The following is a 24,814-nucleotide window of genomic DNA, read 5'->3' on the forward strand; positions in this document are numbered from 1 at the left end:
TTTGGTTTTGGCTTTGGTTTTGGTTTTGGGCCCGATCGATCAGTTAGTTGCTGACTTTGCGCGGCAGCGAGCGGTTTGCATTGCCATTGCTGCGCCGGTTGTTCAGATTAAATATATATACTTACTTATATATCGCTATATTGCCACTGCGGTTGCGCATGCGCCTCATCCGAATCGGTGGAAAATATATAGGCCTTCAATTGATTTTCGTTTTTTTTTTCGCTGTGAGTGTGCAAAAAGTGAAACTGACCAAGACAAGAAATTAATACGAATTAAAACTGAAAACTAAAAACAGTTCTGAGTGCTTAGTTTTGGAAATGTGCTGGTTGTGCCTTAAGTTGTGGTTTTTAAAATATATAAATTTTGTATATAAAATGTGGTTTTAGAATTGCTTTTTTAGGTATAATAGTTTGCGTTGTACATAAGGGCTTTCTTTATGTTTTTTTGTTCTTTTTTTTTGGCTTTCCATAGTAGCCCTTGACTTCATCTATTTTATATTTTTAAAACTTAAACAGCTATTAATCTTGGTAAAAATATCAAAGGATTTTTTAGTGGTGAAGACACGATCTTTAGCTCTTGATGCTGATGTTGCATTTGTGGTTAATGTTGGCCATAAAAATGGCGCGCAAGTTCAAAAGTGCAGACTCAGTGGATATCTGCAAATCTGTGGCAAATTCCCAGAGTTGTTGTTGCCGTTGTTGCCTTTTATGGCCGAACTTGATCGAGAAGTTAAAGAGTTTTGCACTGTAAGAAAAGGAGATACGTTAAAGAACCCTAAAATAGGCTAAACTGTACAGTTGATGAATTTTAATTTACTTTTACTGCGTTTGCTGAGCAGAATTTTAAGAACAAAAGAGTTACTTTTTTGATTACTTTGCTGGATTTTAAAATGTTTTTAAATTGCTTTGTAACTGAATGAAATATATAAGTTAATCTAAACAAAAGTTCTTATTTCATTTCAATGTCAGATTAATTTCTTAGTCAACCGAACATAGCTAGTTAAAGATATTAAACCATAGCCCATATAATTAATAAACTCGCTTCGTTTTCAAAGGTCATAGGTTTTGCAGACAGGGCTATACAATTTTGTAAACGAAATCATTATAAAAAAGTACTTTTTTATCTCAAAACCCTCAGCATAAAATCAGATTTTAGTGGCTTGACCATGATACGGATCATAAACTTTGTTACGTATACGCCTGGTTTATAAATAATAGCCATAGCTATATAGTATATACATGTAGATCGTAAACAATATGACTGATTTCTGGCCATGAACACAATGGATTTTGTGTGGCATAAATAGGAATGGGAATGGGAATGGCTAGAGAATGCTCATAATGACAATCGCCGGACGGATTAGCGGGCAGATGTGAAGTGCGACTTGGATCGTTGGATGTTCGTACAACATCCTCCATCCCCTTACCCCAAAGTTGCATAATCCATAGGAGTTCCAATTCGGAAGCCATGACCAACCATGTGCACACTTCTCATTCGCATCTCGCAGTGCCTGGTTTCGGTGGCACGGCACAGGCCCAGATCAAAACTGGAGCAAATTAACCGAGATTAAAGCCCACAATTAGGTGCCCAATGTGAAAGTTAAGGCAGATCCGAAGATCCAAAACACCAGCTGGAAACCTGTTGCTTCTTTTTATTTTCTGTATTTAGCCGCTGGTCTTATGCTTGTATTTTTTTCTGTGTTTTGTTGTTGTTGTTGTTGTTGTTCGTTTGCCGTATTGTGGCTCATCTGCAGCCATGGCCACTTTTACTGCACTCCCTCAGCGGCGGGAAAACAAGAAAAATAAATGTTAGCGAAGTTGGAAAAGCAAAAACGATGTTTGGCATACTCTAGAATTTTTTTCTATATTTTTTAAAGTTTTTTTTGATAATTTTTTAAGGGTTTATAATGCTTGGGAACTTATTTATATTAAATAAATATTTTTGTAAACTTTCTTTGAGAGATTATGAAACTTTAATTATAATTTTTAGATATTTTTCAGTATTTTAAAATTATTTTGATTTACTTTTATAAAAACCATATAAATTTCCAAAATTTTTAACAAGCTGTAGACCCCCCTTTTTAGGGTATTTAAAAACTAAAAGAAAAGCTGTCAGGGCGGTCTCGGGTTTAGGCCATACTACGCTTCACTGACCTATGCCAAGGCCCTCGAGCAGCTGATGCCGCATTTGTATTTCTCTTTTTACTAATTTTTTTTGTTGTTTTTTGCACTTTTGAACTCGACCAGCGAACTCTCGCCGGCATTTAAAAAAAAAGTGTTGGCGAAAAAATCTCGTATACCACCAGCCAAGTTCAAGTTGGCCAAGTTTCGTTTAGCTTGTTTTTAGTTGGTGAAGCTACGGCGGAAGTCCAAGTCGTGAGGCACTTAAGAAGCTGCATTAAAGATGATCTTTAGAGACCCATTCAGAGATTCATCTTAAACTGAGGCTGAGGAAAAAGTATAAGAAACATAGAAGAAATTAAAGCGAAACCCAGAGCTTTCATTATGATGATCATCTTTATTTTCGTTGTTGTTGCTGCTATTTTTGTTACCAACATTGTTACCATCATTATCGTTGGCAGCATCTCGGGTCCCATTTAGTGGCTATCAGCGATGAAAACTGTTAGAAATTTCGAGAGCAATTTCATCCCATTTATTATTTCACTTCGATTTGATTTCTTTTTTTCCTCCACTTCCGCCATAAAACTGGGTTTCCAATGGCGAATGAGGCGACACTTTTTAATAGGTTGATACGGCTTTATAAAGCTAGAAAAGTATTATTTATTATATAAAAATGTACTTTAACATTATTAGTTGGTAACAAGATTATAAAACTTAAGTTTTTAATACAAAAATAATTTTGTAAATATTTTATTTATTTACTTAAATTATATTTCCAATATTTTCTGCTTAGAAAGTTCTTTAAATTTGTTTTCTCCAACTGTAGCTTACTTTTTCGAATGCTATTAATCTGAGCTTTGCTGTCTTAACAAATGGATAAAAAAAAAAAAATTTTAGATAACAAAAAGCATTTGTTTTGACCCAGAGCTTAGAGCCAAGTTGAAAATGTGCTAAAAACCTATCCTAACCCGTTTAGAAGTAGAATGATTCATGGACCTTATGGACTTTAAGTCCAGTGACTAAAAACAACTTTATTGAAATAGAACTAGAGCTTAAAATCATAAAATAGTATAATTAGCACATCAGGAAATGTGTTTCATCTGCTCTGCTTACTTCCTGATTTAAATAAAAGCTAACATTGATTTTTTTATTTATTATTTATTAGTTTAAATATTTTCTTGCAAGGCTTTTAGTTCTTAAAGTTCTTTGATAATTTGTTCTACAATTTTTAATTGCTTAAAAAACCATTTAAAATCTGAGTTAAGCAGAGGTTTAAGTCAGCTTTTAATTGATGTTAAAAGTAATTAAAATTAAATTACCTAAGCCCGAAAATTAAAGCACATTTAATGGAAACTTTTGGCCTGAATGGGCAAGTAATATTCTAGCCAGCAATTTGATTCGAAAATTAAGGTAGCATTCAGGTTATTCCGGAACTCGTAATTTCACAATTACCATTTTGACCATATTGGTCTATGGCTGGACCTCTGATTTTCCGCTGCAGATTCGTTTCGACCGTGTTTGTTTCTCTCTTTTTTTGGACTTGGCTATTTGCATTTTCGTTTAGCATTGAACTAACCGGTGATCAGTCGTCAACTGCTCCACTTGACATACATAACCTGGTGATTTTTTGTATCAGTACACCTGAAAAAAACTAAGGAAAAGCTTAGATTTTGTCTGAAAAAGAAATTAAAAAAAGTATTAAAAATTGAACTTAAAAAAAGTAAAATAAACTCTCATTTTCATAGCACTTAAATCTTCTTTAATAATACCTTCTTCATTCCCCAAAAAAAAAAGAAAGATAGTTATGCAATTATTTTCTGTGTATTTTTAGCCTCTTTTTCTTATAATCCCAAAGGGGCCAGAGAGGCGTGGTTGAGTGTAGTGGGTGGAGTCATAAGTAGTTTCACGCAAGGTCCATTGCCACACACACCACTGGCATCGTCATCTCATTTATTGGCCATATGCATAGTTGGCCATTGAAATGGCACGAAATCATGGGGCCAAGTTGCTGTTCCAATGGAATCACTTTCACTTTGCTCACCTACAGGGCCACCTCGGCTGTCCCCCCTTCTTCATCTACTACCTTTCTTGACCAAAAAACTTGCGTAAACTTTCGTGATTTCAAAACAACAAAAAGAAATATGTTTATGCGATGACAGGAAAAAAGAGGCAGAGAAAATAAAAAACAATAATAATAATAATAATAAATGAATGAGTGGCTGAGGACAGGGAAAAGGTGTTGCTTTAGGGGACATTTTGGCAGCTTTATTAGCAGGTTGCTAGTGCGTGTGTTCAGGCCATTGGCAAAAAAGGTTTTTACAAGGGGATGGGGGTTTGCTTACTGCTAGTTCGTTGTATTAAAGTGGCCAAGAGGCCAGGCCACGCTAAGGTCAAGGGACAACTAACCCATGACCTTAGATGTCTGGCAATGATGTCAGTTTGGCGTTGAGATTGCAAAAGGTTGGCAATAGATCAAGGTATTAAGAGGGCAGGAAAATATCTCTCTTAAAGGTTTCTAACAAGTTCTATATAGGAAACTGAAGTCTGAACTCAAATTTCCTTCCAAAAATAGTAAAAACTTTATTTATATTCAACTCATTCCCAAACCAAATCCAAACTAATAGCTTGGCATTGAGTGATTATCCTAAATTCAAGCCTTATCAACTCATCAGCAAAGTCAAATTGTTTTTGGATTTAGTAACTATAAAAAGCGACTTTAATTCAATGATCATACACTATATATATATGCAAGTCAGATTTGAATGGGAAACCGATTAGTTGCAATCTGTATTCCCATGCCCACCTGGCCACTAGCTTAGTAATTGGCAACATATTTGTCAATACGCCCCGGCCTGTACTGTATTGCCACAATGATAGACCATTGTCTGGTTGTCAGCGTTGCGTATACGTAATGTGTGTTGCACGTATACGCCCTGTTGGTTGCCAGCTAATGGCTGGGCGTGACCGATTCTTGGCTAAGGTTCAGCCTGATGCAATATATGATATATATAACATTTATATATATATATGTATCTGTCAGATTGGAGTAGAGAAACGCGTGTAGTCAGTAGTCATTGTTTTTGCCGGATCCTCTCTATTTGTTGTTATTCCCAGGGCTGGGAACGAGGTCACCTGAGTCGCGGTTTTTGGCACCTGCTATGGTAGTACCGCTGGCTATTGCTGGGAAGTTGACCAACCGGCGGACGGGCCCCTTTGCTCTTTTCAATTTGCACATGAAGAAATTTATACAAAACTTGTTTTGTCAGCAAATTGCAGTCGATTTCCTATGTGATGAAATGATTTTTATAGTTTTAGGCTGAATAACCTTTTCTTTTTTAGCTTGGCAAGTTCATTACTCCCCCCAGCTAATAAGTATGAGAAGCGCATTATTCAAACCCAAAACAATTGCAAACTCAACAACAATTTCACTTTCACTTTACTCTCGTAACTTTAAATTTGAAATATATCTGAATTATTTGAGCTTTCTTCTGGTGTAAGCACATATTTCCAACATAATAGTTCATAAATTAATCTGCTAAATACTTTTTTTTCTCTATTCTCTAAGCACATAAAGACTTCTGGACTTCTGTGTGTATGGTGAATGAGCGTTTGAATAATTGAAAAGCGTTTGGCGACGCCTCCAACTTTTGACACGCAGCCCCAGACAACAGACCCTTGACCCTTAAACCCTATCCTTAGGCAAACAGTCGAAGGTAGTACGAACTAATAGCGACCAGCGCGAACTTCTCCAGCTGATTAATTAAAGAATAAAAACACAGGAGTCCATCTCTTTCGCACTGGAAACAGTTTGCCTGGACACGTCGTTGTCGGTGTTTTTGGGTAGCGGCTCAGTCCAGCAGGCGATGCCTTAGTGGCAGCTCCTTCAGATTCGAAGAAACCACCAACGGCAAGATGCCCTACAATCTCTGGCTGCGACGGCGCCTCCAGCTGCTCGCCTCGCTGCTCTTCTGCGGTCTCTTGGGCTATTTGACCTCGGAGGCGGTGGCCAAGCCAACGTTACCCTTCAGTTTGCCACAAGGACTCCAGGGATTTCCCTCGTTCCAGTCGTTTACCCAACAGATCATCGAACAGCGCAGCGTTCGGCAGATGAAGACGTACAGGTGAGTTGGGATTAATCTAAAATATATATAAAAGAAACTGTTATCATAGATCGCTAAAGAATATCCTAAGATACTTACCCTCCTTAGCTGATAATTATGATAATCGCTTAGAAGGTCGTTAGTACAGAGATAGAGAAAGACTACTGACCAACACAGCGTGCGCCTTTTGAAGACGTGCAACCGAGTGGCTAGCCATTCCATCCGGACTGTGATTAGCAGTCAACCAACGAACGTCTAGAGGGTTTCACTCGCCCGTCGGGTCCATTGCCATGGACGTCACGTATCCGCACGGTCGGACGCCTGGCCATGTGCCCATAAACCCAGCACGGTGCTTGAGCTCTCACTCAAAACTCTTTGCAATCTACCTGCACAGAAAGAAAAACTTAGCTTTATATGGGATTTTAATATTGTCAGTCTAGTTATGTTTTCTTTTTTTCGAATTTTTTTTAGCTTGTAATTAGGATTCCTTTAGAAATTTCCTAAAATCTTCATAATTTTATATTCATTATCTTTTTCTTTCTGTGTACTCTCTTTTCCGGCAGCGGCAAGCGGGTGAGCAACGACTCCCTCATTATGATATACTATCACGATCTGACCATAGCCGTAACGGAGCTGGGACCCCAGAAGCTGCTACTCGGCTGTGAACTGATCGAAATCTAGTAAGTACAAGAAAGTTTAGGCTTTTAGATAACCCTAAATCCAAATTTAAACTATTTCAAATTTCTGTGCAAAATTTCATACACTTCCCTGTTTAGCAGAAATCAAGGTTTACCGGAAGTATCATTTTGAGTGATTTACGTGGACAGCTGATCAGAAAGTCCACTGGATATGCCTTGAATTTTTGATTAGGCTAACGATTTATCACGTTTATGAAAATTAAATAATCTAATATGCCGAATGTGATATCACAAGCTTAGTACTTTTACAAATAGTAAAAGAAAATATTTTTATTTTATTTAGGGAAACTGCCTTGATCTTAGCTAAGAAATATGAGAATCACATGGAAAGGCTTATTAATAACCTCTTTTTCCTTAATCCCCAGCAATGACAAGGAGGGCAAGATGCTGCTGGAGGGACTCTCGCACTATAATCGCCCATTGGAAATCAAATTTGATGAGATGCTTAAGCTGATGGATCAGTGCGAGCATGTGGATAAGCTGACCTACGCCTCTCGTTACAAGTCCAAGCTGGAGGGTGGTGAACGTAGCAATGGCAGTGGAGGAGATGATTCCACAGATGGCACCAATGATGGGGTAGCCCTCAAGCTGGCCACCAATATCTTTCCACGCAGTCCCTTCTCCCTGCTGAGTGGGATTATTCCAGGTGAAGTTTGGCTTAACTATCCATGGAATATAATGATCTTATATTGTTTTCTTTCAACAGGCACAAAATGGTGTGGCACTGGCGATATCGCAGAGACGTACAGCGATCTTGGCAGCGAAATGGCCATGGATCGATGCTGTCGCCAACATGATCTGTGCCCTATCAAGATCCGAGCCTATCAGCACAAATACGAACTGATGAATGATTCTTTGTACACAAAGTGAGTTGGGAAATCTCTTAAGTATGGGTTATCTAATAGATAAAATCTCTCCACAGATCCCACTGCATCTGCGATGATATGCTGTTCTCCTGCCTGAAGATGACCAACACCTCGGCCTCCCAGCTGATGGGCTCCATCTACTTTAATCTGGTGCAGGTTCCCTGTCTGGACGGGCGTAGCAACAAGTACAAGTTCCGGTCGGCCAAGGAGGGTTTCTAGGGGGGTTAATCAGGGGGGTTTATCATTCAATGTACAGGAGGAGGAGGAGGAGGAGGAGGAGGAGGTAGGAAAGAGACAGTTGCTCTATTTATTGTTTTACAAACGATGACGCCCGCTTTTTATTTTTCGAATATTCTGTTGGGTTTTACAGTTTACAGTTTACAAATAGCGTTAACGTTATCTAGGATAAGTATAAAGTAGAATTGTAATCTTTGTTATACAAATACGAATATAAATATATATATATATGTATCATTTATTTGATTAGCCGTCTTGATTCGTTAACAACGTAAAAAAAAATGTTTATATGGGACAAGGAAAACACGCACACAGTTTTCTTCTCATTTTGAAATTCCGTTTCCATATTTTTTAACTACACAATGCTTAACCTTAATCGTTGTCTCTCTCTCACAATATATTGCACTAACAAAACAACGCTCCTTTGATAAAAAAAAAAAAACTACAACACATATTATTTTGAATCGCTTTCACGGGGAATTTTCTTTTGTTTTTCTTCATTTTTAGCAGGCAGCGACACTGACTAGTGGAGTCTTTCTATATAAATTGGTTGTCTTTGCTGTTCCGTTTCGAGGATGCTCAGCGATCCTTCGCTGTCTCCTTAGTGTTAACGATGTGATGGTGTTGGTGGTGGTGTGTCTAGGTACTTGGAAGGGTCTTGGAGAGCCTAGAAGATGCTGGCCACATTGGGACCAGGCTGCGAATTGGTCGGTGTGGGCTGTGTTGGCCGATCGATGTCCTGATAGCTGCGCTGCTGGCTAGTTGGGAAGACCGATCCAGTCTGCAGGGTTCCACCCCTTGTATTGAACTCCCTATAGAGCAGGGCCACGCTCACAGGTCGCAGGATCAGATTAATGATGCTAAAGGCAATGGCCCAGCCATCTAAAAGAAGGAAAACAAATTAAATATATAGAATACGAAATATTTTATGTAAATATCAATGGTATTGATAGGGCTGGCTGATGACTTACTCATGATACCATAATGAAGAGCAATGCTGACTATATCAAAGAAAATGCTAGAAGCGTTGATGACGAGCGCCTGCAAAGAGATACGAAATGATACAACATGAATATGGGGGAAATGGTGTGATAAAGGATATAGGATTAAGGATTTTTTTAAATTCTGGTAAGTTGTTAATTTAGCTTGAATTTGTACATACTATAAGATTTCTTAATCAACTTAAAAGTTAAGTTTAAGCTGTGAAAGATTACCCTCTATTTTGTAGCACACTTTTAGGCAGATGGTTTTTTGAATACAATTTAGTACCTTGATAAAAGTAGAAATAACTTAATGAAAATAAAACCCACAACTTAAAGGGTAACTGTTTTTCTAACGACTTAAACTAACTTTCCTCATAGCTTCTATGCTAACTTTCAAAAAATAAAATTTTGCCCAAATTTTTAATTTTTTATAAGGAGTATGTCGCAATATAAATTAAAAAAAATATGGCAAAAAAATATTTTTCTAGGTTTGAATGCAGATCTGTTAAGAATTAAAAAAGAAGCTTACCGAGGTAATGCATTCCATATTTGGACCATTATTGGCCAAGTTATGAGCAAAATGCTTCGGAGAACCCAAAAATCGCATTTTTGATAAGGGGTACATCATCAAAATTTTTGAAAAATGGCTCAAATTTTATATTCCAAACTGTGAATGCAGTTTTGATAAGAATAAGAAAACAAGCTCAACGAGGTATTACATTCCATATTTGGACCATTATTGTCCAAGTTATGAGCAAAACACTGAAGAATGCGAAAGAACCAAAAATCGCATTTTCGATAAGGGGTACATCATCCAAATTTTCGATAACTGGCCCAAATTTTACATTTCAAACTGTGAATGCAGTTTTGATAAGAAAAAGAAAACAAGCTCAACGAGGTATTACATTCCATATTTGGACCATTATTGGCCGAGTAATGAGAAAAATACTGTCGCTTTGGGGGGCAAATATGGAGAAAACAGATATTGCTTTTTTGATAAGGTGTACCATGATCATTTTTTGTAAAAAATTGAATTTTTTACTTTTTTAACTGTGAATGCAGAAATTATAAGAATTAAAATACAAACACAACGAGGTATTGCATTCCATATTTCGACCTTTTTTGGCTTAGTTATGGAAACAGCAATTGCAATATTTCAAAGCGGTTTTTTAGTCCTAACTTTGACCAAATAAAACGCACAGCTTAAAGACTGACTATACCTATCTAAAACTCTTAAAAAGAACCCTAAGTTTTCCCATATTCATTGCTCATTATACACGTGTCCTTTTCTTGTAATAATACGTTGGCTAACTGAAATGGACAACATATGTTGAAATTCAAATAGCCAAACCGCAAGACCTTCCCAGACAAAATCCTTGCCCCACTTTGCTCCGAACAGAATTCTTTGGGGAACTCTTCAAGTTGTTGCAAACAACAATTTACATATTTGAAATTAAATAAATTATGTTCATTGATTTTTTATTTCTTTCGCTGTTTGGCCAGAGCGCGGGAGCAAAGAAATGTAATGCCTTCTGGCTTTCAAAGGATTTGACATCGAGTTGAGTTGAGTTGATTAAGTGGCGTTGCTAATGGCTTTCGAGGAAGCAAACAAAAAACAACAAGCACCACGCTTTCCCAGGGAATCCTTGTTGTTTCGCTTGAATTCTCGTTAAAATGGGTATATCGTAATCGTAATGCCCGCCCGATTTATACATATATGGCAGAAGCCCAGGGGCCTGTGACCCGAAATGGCAATCGCGTGTAGAAGGTCCTTGCAGGTTGGTGGCACAATAACAAGAAACAGAAAGGTAGATGGGCAGTGGTTGGTTTGGCTGAAGTGTTGGCTTTTCGTTGGCGATGTTGGTCACTATTCGGTCGGCCTAAGGTCAAAGTTGAGACATTTACCGTCTTTACTTACAGCTAACTCATCTATTAATACACGAATGCCCCTCAAACATAGCACGCAATCCCATCGAAAAACCAGGACTTCTGGGTGAAAATATTTATATTCATTTATTTCTACAGAGGGAAAAAGAAGTAAGTTTATATATTTTATAAAAAAACTAAATTAATTACAAACTTCTATCTTTCCTATGTTTAAATTCCTAAATCTTAATATTTTAACTATTAGAAATACTAATTAATATCCCCACTTTTTATTTTTTCCTGTGTAAATTCGAGTAGAATCCACTTTCATTAGCATACCTCCACGCGTTCAGATTCGGATTTGGTTCCGTTTTGTTTTTATTATTTTGGCCATGCCACTTGACGGGTTAAAGCCATTCGGCGGGGGAGTGTAGCAGAACATTAGAGATTAAAGATCAGGGAGGGGAAGCCGGAGGTGTGGGGGAACCTGTTATAGCTCAGTTAACCCATAAGCGAGCAAATTGATTGGCCATAACTGTGCCGCAACTTTTGGCATTAGCCGAAAGCAGAACCAGAATTTTCCCTAACAAAAAGATATAGCTTTTATTCTAGTAAGTTCTATATTTAAATACCAAAATCCTCTCTTGTAAATTAGATTATGAAAACGACAAAGACTTTGTTAGTTGGATAACCCAAATGTGTTATCTTATCGTGGCCAGAAGTTTTTCTTTCTAAGATCTAAGTTTATATGGCAAATCTGTGTGTTCTAGTTTAGTCCTAGCTTTGTTGTTTTTATATAAAAAAATATAAGTTTAGTAAGAGATACTACTACTATCTACTACTATTCACTTTTAAATGGTATACTGCTGGTAAATCCAAAATAATAATAAAACAGTAAAGTCTTTAAGCAAAAGTTACTCATTTCTTGGCTGCTATTGTAGCTATTTACACTATTTTACTTTCAATACAAAATCAGATTAATTCCTATACTATTTGTCATGATTAATCACAATAACGTATAGCGACTGCATCATCAAGATCCCAATCAATCAGTGCATTCATTGTTTTAATCTTGATTCGCTCTCTGCGGCACCTGTTAGTCGTCAAACTATTTTAGTGAGAACATTTGTTATTTATATTTTTCATGTGTATGCTAATTGACGATTGGCGTTTCTTTTTGAGGAACCGGTTTAGCCGATTTAGCAAATTTTTCGAGGTGATATCAGTGTGAGTCGTCGTCGGGCTTTTGATTAAAGCCTAAGCGCAAAAACCAAGGGGAAGTGCTAGGCGAATATTTTCGAATTAATTGGACGAACACAATAGTCACACATATAAACACTCTCTGTACTTTATAGGCGCCCTTATCTACACAACAGACCCATCAAAAAATAAAAAAGTAAATGACTCACAATAGGCTGTGCATAAAGAGCTGTCTTTTATATATCAAAAGTCGAAAATACAAAAGCAATGGCCCTGCAAACTTTATGGTGATTGTGATTAATTGAATTGGGTTTAAGTACCTTAAGAAAAGAAAAAAACTTCTATTTAAACTGATTTTTTATCGATAATAATCAGTGATAATGAAAAAGACTGATCGAGTATTTCGATTACATCTACAAAGACGAAAGAATCTGTTTCAAATTTAACATATAAGATCATATAATCAATGTTTTCATAGAATTAAACTAATAAATATCTAAAAATAAACTAATATCAAAAACAATCATCATCTCATAGTCATAATACCCTCTGCTGGCAGTGTATAACAAGCCAATTAAATGATTTAATTGAAGAGCGCACTCAATTGTGGAAATCAAAACCTGGATCAATTGATCGAACTTACCGTTTGTACCGCTTCGATGGAATCCTTGCTGTGTATCGTCCAAAACATGGCTATAATGAATAGGAAGTTGTAGAACTCATACGCCCCGTGGCCCCAACTTCCTAGCATGGCATTCGAGATGAAGAAGAAGTGCACAAAGGCAACAAGCTGTAAGATAGTAAAGTAAAACTTATAGTGAAAAGAAGGAAAAATATGGAAAAAAAATATATATATCGTTATCTGGTTAACACATAAGCATAATCATAAGCGGTTTAGTGCCAAGTGAAGCCCCACGAATCCGGTGGCGAAGTCCCCGATTGCAGTCCATATCGTATTCGTATCGGTTGTCATTTGCGGTTAACTACTTGGGGTGCTAATCACCGCCTCCCGAGTGACTGGCCATTAACCCAAGGAGGCCCAACAAGTGAGAGTACCAACAGTTGTGGTCGTCACATTAGCATTTATATATTTTTCTTCTTTTTTATGTGGAATTAACAAGAAGTCCTACTATATAACCCTCTGTTATTTTTTTAGCCACAGCTGTGCACTTCTATTTTAACTTTGTTTTTCTTTCTGAAGTATTTTCCATTCAATTTTATATTCATTCAGCTGTGCATATAACGACTTCTGTGTTATAGGGTTAATTTACATTTCTATAATATAAAAAAAGGAAGGCCAAAATAGCTCTATTATATTTCGTAATTTTTTATCCAAAATGCACAATTTTCTATATGCTATTATTTCAACCGCAGCTATATACATATACATATTTATCTAAAAGAATTAAGTATTTTGTCACGCCACCGGATCTCTACAATTGTTTATCTATTTTGAAAGCCAAAAATACAATGCATAAATAAGCATTCAAGAACCGGATTCGTTTAGTCTTATCTTTATTTATTTGCTTATTATTTCCCAAAAGTAGTAAGTACTTTTTATATCCGCCCACTTGCATTATTTCCTTCAGAACTGTCAAATTTTTTGTAATCAATTCTTTATGTTTATTTTTGTGAGTATTTTATCTGTTTTGTTTGTTTATTTTTCGATTAAAAGCAAGAAGTTTTCCATAGCCGCCCATAGCTGCTATTTCAACGGCCGCAGCTGTACATAAATGCATTCTGCTTTGTGGGGGGCGGTGCATAAAGCACTGCTTACTGGATGCTGGAGTGCAATGACAACTACAACAGCAATTTTGTCTCCCGCAACGAAATACACTGCTTGCTTACCTTCACACGCACAAATGGGGATCCCATTAACTCGTTGAGGTCGGTCATGATGTCCTTCTTTCTCGCTCGCTCTTACTATCAGTAAATATTGCAGATGCAGCGGTTACCGCTATCTCTGTCTCCTTTACACCTTTAGCTCTCCCACGCACCGGGGACAGGCAACAAAAACAAACAAACAAACAACAACAAAAAAATAACGGCGCACAGCTGTTTTGTTATTTTCGTGTGCAACAATTTGCTCGGAATTGTTCCACTTTTAGTCTATTTTCACTTGCAATTCACTTTCAATTGGTGCAAAAAGCGCATTCGCAATTGTTTCGCCGTGTGTGTATGTGTGTGTGTGTGTAAGAGCACTTGTTGGTCTTCCCTCTTTTTTATCTTTTTTTTTTTGATTATTTTGCAATCTCTGTTTTCTGCGCGGGGGCGTTAACAATACTGGACAAAAACTTTGTGGCACAGTAACAGCTATCAATATTTAAAAATTAAAAAAATAGCTTGTCTTTTTTTGGATTCGTTTCAGTGCCAACAGCGCAGCAACACGACCGATTGCAATTTAAATCAAAATTCGGATGTTGTAATCAGTGTGACCGTTGGGGTACCGTTAAAATATTCCAGCGCGGGTTTTAGTGGGACCTTTGCGATGCGTTATCAAAATACCGAAGTAAATTGTTGTGTTTTTGTTTTTGGACAGTCATTTTCGTTAAGATTTTCATATTTTTAAAAAGCTTAAGATGTTTTTACAACATTTTACAAAGAATTTACAAGCCGTTTATTTCTAAAAGATGGAATACTCAAAGATTTGAAGCCCAATAACATAAAACAATGCTGAATTGTATTTAACCATTGCCAAAAACAATTTAAAACAAATAATTTACACTTCTGATTATCTTTAATTTCTTCTTAATTAGCTATACATTAAATTTTTGTAAAGTTTTGATTTAACAATTTAAAAAGTGCTGCAAAACGCACAAAGATTAAGATAAAATACCAATTAATAAATACCAAATGATGGTATTTCAAATTATCAGCGATCTTCCCTGAGTGTGTATGTGTGTGTGAGCCGCTGATAACGCAGCTGATCGGGCGATTCCATTTGGTATTGGTTCTAACTTTTCGATCTAAGGAATCCGGGAGCATAGCATGGCCAGTAATTCCAACAAATCCCAGCAGTCCAACAACCAGGTTACCAGGATCACCAGCGACATGGTAAACCAGCTGCAGGCGTCATCTAAGGAGGTGGAAACCAAGGTCAGTTCCAGTTCCCGGGTTCCAGACATAACCTTGATCAGATCTAGACACGATGAACCTCTATTTATCTATATCGGATAATTGTTATAGCTCCTTAGGGGGAACTACTAATCTATATGTTTAAACTGAAGGTGTCACCTCTGAGGCTTTCGACTCATAGTAGCATCTTTAATAGTAGTACACTAGGGTGAACTGGTACCAAATTAAATTCCTTCATAAATATGTGAAATCCATCAATCCTAATAGCATACTTTTTATCCCCAAGGTGGAAGCGATCCCCAGTGACCCCAAGTGGCGTTCTCCCCAGCTGATGATCGTTTTTGAAGACGGAGATCTGCATTCAGCACGCCAGCAGTTACTTCAATCCCTGCAGAATCCGTTTGCCGCGGGATCTGTGGCCACTTTGTTGCTTCAGGAAAGCGTTGCCGATCAGTTTGTTGGTCTGGTGGCTCAGGATCTTCGTACGCTGCCCCAGGAAGTGTCCAAGAATCCAAGTTACATCAACACGCTGGCCAAGATCGATCAGCTGAAGGCTAAGGTGGTCAGAGGAGAAAACCTAAAGGCTGGAGAATCCCCCCTTTTGGTCTACGATTGCGTGCACAGCTACCTGGGAACCGGAGCCACAGGAGTAGTGACGCTTCATACTTTCCGCACTGCCAAGGAAGCCGGAGATTTGGTCAAAAGGGATCCCTTGCCTTATGGCCAGGTTAGCCTATGGAATGAGAAACTGTCCTGCGCTTACGAGCTGATAGCACGACTGCCATCTGATGTTGTTGCTATCAATTGCTTCAACCCGGATTTAAGTCCAATTAAGGATTCCTTTAGTGCTAATCGCAATGATGTCCTCCTGGAAAAGAACTACCACTACGAATCCCTTGTGGTCAGCGGCAAACGGAGAATCATCGTGTTCCCAGTGGGCACCATATTCGCCAATTAATAATGGAGATCGTCTGGAATTCGGTTATCAGGAACGGAACATAACCAGGTGCTCTTTCAGCAATACTTTAAAATACCTCCCATAAGCATTTTATATGTAGCTAAAGGCTTTTCACACAGTTCAATTGGAATTATATGCATGGTAGCATGGTGGAAACTTTAAAAATGTCAAACAGTTATGTTTCCTTATTACAAGTGTCTTTGTTATTTTAAATATATTATGATAGAACCATATGGTATCTTAAATATAATTCCAATTGAACTTTAGAGAAGTCTTAAGCCAGAACTGTTTTTATACTCTCCCAATAATTGTCCACTAAAATCCCTAAACCTATCGTTCTGGAACTGGGGGAATTGGGGTAGGTCTATGCTTTTTGGATGCAACAGGCTATTTTCCAGGGACATGCGCAAATGTATAGAGATTCTTGCGAGTCCTTGTGTCCTGCTTGACGTAACCACCTTCAAAGCAGTTGAAATTTAAGCAGTAAAAGGGCAAATCCTACACTTTGGGTCAAAATAATAAGACAACTTTTAAATGATTTCAAGTATTTAAAAAATAATCTATTTATCTACTTATTTATTTGATAATAGCATAACTTTTTATATACCTTTCACATATTTCATAATGAAGCAATCGATCAATTTAACCCTCTATCTTATCTGCAATGTTGTAAGCCCATGAAAAAAGTTGAAAACTCCCAGGTGTATGTGAATTTTTCTTACTTATTTCTTTTGTTTTACTGGAACTTAGGTGTGATATTTAATTGTTGCTATTGTATTGACTGGACTTGTTTTAGTATGTGTGATTTGGCAAATGTTTTGCCTTTCTCTTAATGTTGTTGTTCTTTTTGTTGATAACCTTTTGTAAGTGCAGGCGAGTTTTAAGTACAAGTTCACTGTTTTGATTTCGATTATCTGGAATGTTGTGTTTTTGTTTTAATTTCTTTACAAATAATTCAGTGCAAGTAAATACGCAATATCGCTGTTGATTGTGTGGGCGTTTACTCGAATGTGTGTGTGGCAAGTGAAATAACTGTAACTAAACAAAGTTATTGTACTTAAGGTAGTTTACAACAAAAAGATTGTACTGGAGCTCTCTCTTTACTCCCCATCTCTTTTGCACACCGCCCGTTTCTGTAGCTGCCTCTCTGTCGCACTTCCCCCTTTATTCCTTTGGACCTTTCTCCCTCACTCTCTTGCGTTCTTGCATCCCCTTCTGTGACGTAGTTTACCTACCATTCATTGCTCCACTTTCACACGAGGGAGAGCGAGAGCGCCGAAGAGCAGAAACATTAGAGAGAGCCAGCTGTGGTGACTCCAACTCCAGGGGCGCAAGCAAATAGGGATCATTTAAGTATTCTTTAAAATATTTTATTTAAAAAAAATTAAAACTGTTATATTCTGATAGAAATCTTAAACGTAATACGAAAGGGTTACGTAATGTAATAATTAACCATTTACTGTTATTAAGAACCCTTCTACCAATTTGAAATACTGCGCCCCTGTAGTTTCGCTTGTGGGTTAGAAGCAACGTTTGCTGCCTTTTGCCTTTTGTTTAGGTTTGTTGTTGCTCCGTCCGCTGCCCGTTGCCAGTTGGAAGTCCATCAGTCTGCGCTGATTCCCGCTGGCGTGGTGAGGTGTCCGCTCGCGCTCCCGTTCCCGCTGTCTCTCTCTTTTTCGTTCGCTGGCTAGCTGGCCCCGCAGCCGTTGGTGCTACAACTATTACTACAGCTGTTAGAGCGGCAGAGAAAATGTACTGCCAGCTGCAGCTCCAAACACTCAAAGAACGCTGCCAAACGCTCCAACATATCCAATAAGAAACAACGAATCCAATTAGAAACGTCACGATGCCACCACACAAGTGGACGGATGACTCGAGGGACGCTACATGCTACTACGAGGATACGGCCGCATCCCGTTTTCGACGACCGTCGTCCTCTTCCAATTCATCCGCTTCAGTAGAACGCTCCGATGACGAGGCAGATGACGAACGGGAGGCGTTTTGCTCCGGCGAACGACCGCTAATCCGCTCCAGCGGCGCAGCAGAGGGTAAGTAAATAAAAGATACACAAATTGAAGATATTAATAAGATATTACAGATACGGGTTGACTACTTCAGAACCTTATAATGTAACAGTGGTAAATGATACTTTCAAATAGTTTGTCCAATTTTTTTTTTCTTTCAATTTTGTATATACATACATAGTTTTTTCATAATCGGTTATACTTATATAATTTATGATTTAATTTGTTTTATTATGCTTGTCTTATATGTATGTATATTGAGGTTTATTTGTAAAAAGTAAGATATGATTAAGATACAGATTGGGGTATCCCCTTTAGATCTTTATGATTTCGCAGCAATACTATGTAAAGATACCTCAATATATGTTAAGCTATACTTTCTTTTTAATCTTTTCTATAAATGTTTTTAATTAAGAGTCAATCAAGCTGTGTATATTTCCAGTTTAGTTTATCAGTTTTAAATTATAATGCATGATGATATTTATAAATAAGAACAAGCTAACTTTTTATATATTTTTATAGTATAATTTTATACAACCCTACAATCCTAATACTACGATCTTATCTTTCAGTAGCTGTAGTTTTATGTATATTTTAATATGTCATTTAAAAACGATTTTAGAAATTAAAATTCTCATTAATGACTAATATTGCTCTGTATATCTCACTGTTCTGACAAGCTTTGATATATATATATATATATATATGTATATATAAATATTCAGTATTATCCAGTTTATAATATTTCACACGTTTCTGATATGCAATTTTTATGCCGATGTGTAATTTATTCGTAGGGCGCTACGACGTCTTGTTTTGGTTTACTAATCTTTGAACAATTTTATTTCTATACTAGTATATATCCATATTCCGAATGGAGCGGATGGCAAACAATATTTTTGAAGGTTTCATATCCAAATCTACTCGTGTTTTATATAACTGAAATATTATTATTTAGGGAAACTATATATATAAGGGACCAGATTTCTTAAAAACATTGGTTGAATTATGTGTATCTGATATTATTTTATCAATATCAACGGAATTTTTCTTTATATAAAATTATTTCTTATCAAGAACTGGAAAAAGTTTCAAACCGGAAGTGATACGCCTCCTAATCCAACTTTTACATTCTTCTACCCGCAGAGCACCATGGATGTGGCCCGAAGACGCGTCACATTTTCGGATTTATGGGCTTCCTGGGATTCGCCGTGGTCTATGCAATGAGGGTGAATCTATCGGTGGCCATTGTGGCCATGGTCAACCAAACGGCCATTCCGCACAGCAACTCATCAGTGATTGATACGGACACCTGTCCACTGCCGGAACCCAATCACAATGGCAGTGATCCTAATCCCCAGAAGGAAGGCGAGTTTGTGTGGGACGAAGCCACGCAGGGATTGGTCCTAGGAAGCTTCTTCTACGGCTATGTGCTAACCCAAGTGCCCGGTGGACGAATGGCTGAGTTGTATGGCGGCAAAAAGATCTATGGCTATGGAGTGCTTATCACGGCTATATTCACTCTTATTACACCGCTGGCTGCCCACTGGGATCTACCGCTGCTAGTCCTGGTCCGCATCCTAGAAGGAATGGGTGAAGGAGTCACCTATCCGGCCATGCACGCTATGCTGGCCCATTGGATCCCGCCGCTGGAGAGGAATAAGTTCGCTGCAATCGTCTATGCGGGCTCTAATATAGGAACTGTCATATCCATGCCACTGGCTGGGTGGCTTTGCTCCCTGGACTTTCTGGGCGGTTGGCCATCAGCTTTCTATATCTTTGGACTGCTGGGCATCTTGTGGTTTATCGCCTGGATGTATCTGGTGTACGACAAGCCCAGTGATCATCCGAGGATCTCGAATTCTGAACGAGAGTACATCGAAAGAAGTCTGCAGGCTCAGCTGTTGATAAACCAGGAATTAATAGAGCCAGAGGAAGATGAGGGACAGGACCAGGATGAAGTGAATCTGAGGGGGCGGACGGATGATCCAATTCCGTGGTCATCGTTGCTCACATCCGTGCCTCTATGGGCCATCTTGTTGACGCAATGCGGCCAGGGTTGGGCCTTCTACACGCAGCTCACGGAGTTGCCCACCTACATGAGCAACATCCTGCACTTTGACATCCAATCGAATGCCTTGCTGAATGCTGTACCTTATCTAACTTCCTGGTTTGTGGGCATTGCGTGCTCTGCCTTGGCAGATTGGATGCTGGCCAAGCGATACATATCTCTGTTGAACTCCTATAAACTATGGAACACGGTGGCCTCGGTGGTGCCGTCGCTGGGATTGATTGGGATCATTTACGTTGGCTGTGATTGGGTATGGGTCACCTTTATGCTAGCCGGTGTTGGCTCATTTGGTGGAGCCGTCTACGCTGGCAATCAGATGAATCACATAGCCCTGAGTCCCAGATATGCGGGCACCATGTATGGGATTACCAATTCGGCAGCCAATATCTGTGGATTCCTGGCGCCCTATGTCATCGGGTTGATTATCAATCATCGCGAGACCCTAACCCAGTGGCATCTGGTCTTTTGGCTGGCAGCGGGCTTGAATATAGCCGGAAACTTCATCTACCTGATCTTTGCCAGCGCCGAGGAGCAAAGCTGGTCGAAGGCACCACCCACAAGCATCTCACGATCCCTGCGCGCTTGAAGCAAGCAAAACTATTCGCTATTTTAGCTAGATTATAAGCATTTGTGATAATTCCGATATATATACACAGATATATATCCTACATACACACATATTTATATATATATATATATATATATATATATATATATGGACTCGAAGCTTCCCGATTGCAGTATAAGACGTGGCTTCCAAAAAAGATAACGAAACTAGTGCTACCAAATCGAGAAATGGGAAATCGAAAAGGATGTTAACTGTTTTAGTGTATTATATATGTACGTGTATCGTCCTTTTATATGGACTTTTGTTTTGCTAGGCGTCTTTTTTGTATACCAGTATACCGATACCAACTATATATATTTATATATCTAAGATATACACGCTCGAAGGCACACATAGATCTGTCGAAATAAACAGCACAAACATATCGAAAAATAACTTGGAGTTTATTATCCTTGCATTAAGAGATTTGATGTGGATCTGAAGACTAAGAGGACTAATTTCTTCATCGGAAACTATTGTGTAAGTTTTTATATAAGAAATAGCTTAATGTCTTTTGCAAAGTAACTTATTTAGTTAGACAAAGCTAAAAAGTAGGCAACACTTTCTTATCCATTTTAGGCTTTTAGTCATTTGCTTATTTCTTTTAAAGAATTTTTTAGGCGGGCCATGTTATCATAATCTGAACAATATTGTGTACTTTATGGGTAATTTGTTTATGAAACGAAGTTCAAAATAGATCTTCTTTATTTTCTGCTATATTAAATCCTTTCCAGAATGAGAAACTTCAAAATATTTATTTTACTTTATACTTTCGATTACCCAATTTTCCAATTTATGAATATAGTTCACAACTTAGTTAAGATAATATGAATAAAAAAAGTTAAAACATTTTATTTCAAAGTACAAAGACTAATTTGGTTGTAATTTTGACACTTTTTTGTGAGATTTATGTAAGGTTTTAGAGGTGCATATAAACTACATGCATCCGACGATTCATTGCAGCCTCCGCACGCTTTTCAGTTTTCGGTTATGATTTCAGTTTCGGTTTCGTGGTGATTACCGTGGCACAGTTTTGGACCCTCCCGGTCTGTCCGTAAATCTGTCTGAGGCGTCTCTGTGATGAGGTTGCCACGCCCCCTTACCTCAAATATCCCCCCAAATATAGGGGCATTAATAATGGGTAAGTGACATTGCAGTTTTTGTGTCGCAGTCTCTCACGAGGTTTTGTTTGTATTTTGCGCTTTGTCTTATTGTCAATTTTCTCCTCATTACATAACCATCCAACAGCCCCATTTCGCCTCGCCCCTGCCCCCCTTTTTTTAGCCACTATCCCCTTCTCCGTTGGTATCTACGATCTGAGTTCCCCGGTGAACTTCGCAGGGCCATAAAACACAACCGCAAAAGTCAAGTGAAAATATTTTGGCGCCGCTGTTACAACAGCGAACCTCTCTCTTCTCTACACAGGGAGAAATGTTGCTATTAATATAAATTTAAGTGCCCATAAATCAGTTCTTTTGGTAACAGATGATGAATTGGATATATCATGAAGAAATTGTTATATATTTCAGATATTTATCTATATGAACTAAATTTTCTTCTAGTGTACACTCACCTGCGCTCATTTGGCCGTGCGTTTGCGTTTTTAATTAACGGTAGTTTCTTCTATTGCCACACGAGAGATTGCAAATGAAGTAATTATAAAAAAAAAGAAATAAAACGGCAGATGGGGAAAGACACGGCGGCATGGAAAATAAAAGTTTAAATGTTACGAGCAACATTCGGTTCAATTTCATCCGTGCGATCTTCCGTGCGTTTCGGTTTTTCCTTGCCAAGAAATGCGTTCATGGTCAAAATGTCAGGCGTGACGCAAGCGCAAACAGCAACAAACAATTAACATCAACAGTAACCGCAAAGAGCATCAACAATGGCATTAAAAAAATAACATAACAAAAAAAAAACACAAAACTAGCAACAATGCCCCCCAAGTGATCCAAAAAATGTGAAAATTTGTGCAACTAAATATTTGGTCGAATGATTTTTAAAGTGTCAAAACAGATTGCCGAGTTAGTGCATCACAAGAAATCATTCGAAGCTACTGAAATCTTTTAAGAATGGAAAACCAAAAAGCACACTATTTTAAAAAATTTTATTTTAAATAAATACAAAATAATAGCTTCAGTGAAAAATATAGGTAAAATGTAAGAGATCTTCCAGCTAAAAAATAAATCATTCAGAAAGATAGATTTATACCTTAACATATCTTTAGACTTCATCCACATATTTGCAATTTTCAAGGTTTTATTGACAAATGAATTGGATCATAAATTATTTATTAATTAAGATGTTTTCGATAGAAATCGCTAAACAATCAAAGACATGACCCAAATCGTAAAGTTTCACAGGGGAACCTGTACACGAAAAAAAGAGCTTTATTAAACAAAACTTCAAAAAAACACAAATAAAGCCAATGAATTATGTATTGAACTACCTAAAAAGTGATTATCCCTAGTTTTCATGATATGAGACCTTAACATTGATCAATGAAATCGAAAGAAATCAAAAAATCTATGCCATCTTTGCGAAAATTCCCAGACTAAGGTATTGGGTTCAAATCGGTTATCGTTTAGCTAATTGATAACCCGGCCGGATTCGTTTTGATTTCTGACTAAATTTCATATCTCTCTTCGTCTTTGGCTTAGTGGCGTTTTAGCGTTTTTTATTTATTCACTGTTAACTCCTCTGTTGGCCATCGCTTTGCTTATTTCTTGACACTTTCACTTTTCTCATTAAGATATGAGCTCGACCCCGTTGGGCAGGGAATCGGGCAGGTGAGCCGACAGGTTTTCATTCGCTGACAGACCTTACGTGTACCATCCGACCGAGTGAATGACTGACCGTCAGACCCTTACACTGATCGGAAATACTACGAACTTTTCTTTTCTGCAGTGAAAGTAAACTAACATTGTAATACAAAAGTCTTTCCATTACATTAATATATTATATATTAAATAACACTTTTTTTTTAGTATATTTAATCAAATAACTTGTACTCGTTTTCCTTTTTCGAGCGCACCTGAGATATTAAGGCTAACCTTAAATATTTTGAGGTTTCATTTGCATCTTCATTCATGCCCATCCCCCGTCTCGCTCTCACTACCCCAACGCCTCCCCAGCTCTTTCACTCTATTTGCTTCCATCTTCTGGATGCAATTTTGTTTTTGTTTTTTTTAGTATTTTGTTTTGGTCTTTTTGCCCTGTAAACCAGTTTACCGTTGCAAGATCTTCTGCAGGCTTCTGCTTCTCTTTTTATATCGTGTTACTTTGAAAATGCACAAAATGCATTTTTGTTTCACTTTGCCACTTAACATTTAATTTTTGGCAGCATTTCTGCTTCTCCTTTTGTGGTTTTTTCTTCTTCCGAGAACTGGTTTCCATTTGCTAACAGTAAATGCGGCGCAGCATCATGCCGTCTCCCTCCGTTCCCAACTTTTTATTTGGCTTTTGTGGAAAATTGAAAATTGAAAAGCATTGCACGAGCAACAAACGCTGACGTTTGGGATATTGCACAATATATGGCAATATAGTTGGGGAACCACACAGACGTAATTTACAACTTCTTTTTTTTAATGTTGCATGAGGAAAGGGGGGTGTAACCAGGGAATCTGCAGCTGGTGCAACTATCTCCTACTCCCTCTCTCTTTCTTATAAATATGAATGAATATATGTGTGTGTGTGTGCTTAAAAACAGGTCACCAGTGAAACAACAACAACAATTATTCCATCTCTTGCGACATTTTCGTTCGCATTCCTCCATTCCCATTCCTCCTTTATTCCCGCCTTTTCAGCTGGAAGCCTGGAGTTGGAATGGGTTTGAAAGCGAATGGCGATATAAAAAATGATTTGCATCCCAAACAAAATAAATTCTCCAAACTACTTTTAATATCAGCATTTAAACAGAAAGCCTTCTATAATTAAATGGTATATTTTTTAATATTCATTTCATAAAATCGTGTTACATAACCTTGTATATCATTTACAAAATAACACA

At 37.7% G+C, this 24,814-nt stretch overlaps 4 protein-coding genes across 6 annotated transcripts; 3 read left to right on the forward strand and 1 right to left on the reverse strand.

The window, feature by feature from the left end:
- Positions 1 to 13: 13 nt before the first annotated feature.
- On the forward strand, positions 14 to 8,008 carry LOC108103886. 3 transcript variants are annotated; one of them, XM_017209617.2, is made up of 7 exons: positions 23 to 224; positions 5,686 to 5,833; positions 5,900 to 6,241; positions 6,784 to 6,900; positions 7,284 to 7,564; positions 7,625 to 7,784; positions 7,841 to 8,008. In XM_017209617.2, exons 3-7 carry the CDS (start codon positions 6,033 to 6,035, stop codon positions 8,001 to 8,003), a joined length of 930 nt encoding a protein of 309 aa, XP_017065106.1. In that variant the 5' UTR covers positions 23 to 224; positions 5,686 to 5,833; positions 5,900 to 6,032; the 3' UTR covers positions 8,004 to 8,008. The 3 variants fall into 3 exon arrangements, with proteins under 3 accessions (XP_041674829.1, XP_017065106.1, XP_041674828.1); XM_041818895.1 differs by lacking the exon at positions 5,686 to 5,833 and having other exon boundaries at positions 14 to 230; positions 5,928 to 6,241; XM_041818894.1 differs by having other exon boundaries at positions 5,686 to 6,241.
- An 82-nt stretch (positions 8,009 to 8,090) lies between these two features.
- On the reverse strand, positions 8,091 to 14,494 carry LOC108103889 (type-1 angiotensin II receptor-associated protein). Its single transcript, XM_017209619.2, has 4 exons — positions 13,919 to 14,494; positions 12,714 to 12,860; positions 8,993 to 9,062; positions 8,091 to 8,903 (listed from the first exon to the last, which is right to left on the reverse strand). Exons 1-4 carry the CDS (start codon positions 13,964 to 13,966, stop codon positions 8,689 to 8,691), a joined length of 480 nt encoding a protein of 159 aa, XP_017065108.1. The 5' UTR covers positions 13,967 to 14,494; the 3' UTR covers positions 8,091 to 8,688.
- Positions 14,495 to 14,946: 452 nt separating this feature from the next.
- LOC108103887 lies at positions 14,947 to 16,432 on the forward strand. The gene is made up of 2 exons (XM_017209618.1): positions 14,947 to 15,166; positions 15,432 to 16,432. Exons 1-2 carry the CDS (start codon positions 15,059 to 15,061, stop codon positions 16,101 to 16,103), a joined length of 780 nt encoding a protein of 259 aa, XP_017065107.1. The 5' UTR covers positions 14,947 to 15,058; the 3' UTR covers positions 16,104 to 16,432.
- Positions 16,433 to 16,539: 107 nt separating this feature from the next.
- On the forward strand, positions 16,540 to 21,201 carry LOC108103885 (putative inorganic phosphate cotransporter). The gene is made up of 2 exons (XM_017209616.1): positions 16,540 to 18,151; positions 19,274 to 21,201. The coding sequence occupies exons 1-2, from the start codon at positions 17,950 to 17,952 to the stop codon at positions 20,782 to 20,784; spliced, it is 1,713 nt and encodes a 570-aa protein (XP_017065105.1). The 5' UTR covers positions 16,540 to 17,949; the 3' UTR covers positions 20,785 to 21,201.
- Positions 21,202 to 24,814: the final 3,613 nt, after the last annotated feature.

This window comes from Drosophila eugracilis, unplaced genomic scaffold (genome assembly GCF_018153835.1).
Source record: "Drosophila eugracilis isolate 14026-0451.02 unplaced genomic scaffold, ASM1815383v1 contig_408, whole genome shotgun sequence".
Classification (NCBI taxonomy): domain Eukaryota; kingdom Metazoa; phylum Arthropoda; class Insecta; order Diptera; family Drosophilidae; genus Drosophila; species Drosophila eugracilis.

What these genes read in the sequence shown, in the direction of transcription:
- LOC108103886 (XM_041818895.1), top strand. Translation starts at nt 159, where the DNA reads ATGCGCCTCATCCGAATCGGTGGAAAATATATAGGCCTTCAATTGATT. An exon ending in CGGCAGATGAAGACGTACAG is followed by an intron (nt 6,242 to 6,783) that starts GTGAGTTGGGAT and finishes CTTTTCCGGCAG; the next exon opens with CGGCAAGCGGGTGAGCAACG. An exon ending in AATGATTCTTTGTACACAAA is followed by an intron (nt 7,785 to 7,840) that starts GTGAGTTGGGAA and finishes ATCTCTCCACAG; the next exon opens with ATCCCACTGCATCTGCGATG.
- LOC108103889 (XM_017209619.2), bottom strand. Translation starts at nt 13,966, where the DNA reads ATGACCGACCTCAACGAGTTAATGGGATCCCCATTTGTGCGTGTGAAG. An exon ending in CCCCATTTGTGCGTGTGAAG is followed by an intron (nt 12,861 to 13,918) that starts GTAAGCAAGCAG and finishes ACTATCTTACAG; the next exon opens with CTTGTTGCCTTTGTGCACTT. An exon ending in CCATCGAAGCGGTACAAACG is followed by an intron (nt 9,063 to 12,713) that starts GTAAGTTCGATC and finishes ATCTCTTTGCAG; the next exon opens with GCGCTCGTCATCAACGCTTC.
- LOC108103887 (XM_017209618.1), top strand. Translation starts at nt 15,059, where the DNA reads ATGGCCAGTAATTCCAACAAATCCCAGCAGTCCAACAACCAGGTTACC. An exon ending in CTAAGGAGGTGGAAACCAAG is followed by an intron (nt 15,167 to 15,431) that starts GTCAGTTCCAGT and finishes TTTATCCCCAAG; the next exon opens with GTGGAAGCGATCCCCAGTGA.
- LOC108103885 (XM_017209616.1), top strand. Translation starts at nt 17,950, where the DNA reads ATGCCACCACACAAGTGGACGGATGACTCGAGGGACGCTACATGCTAC. An exon ending in CTCCAGCGGCGCAGCAGAGG is followed by an intron (nt 18,152 to 19,273) that starts GTAAGTAAATAA and finishes TTCTACCCGCAG; the next exon opens with AGCACCATGGATGTGGCCCG.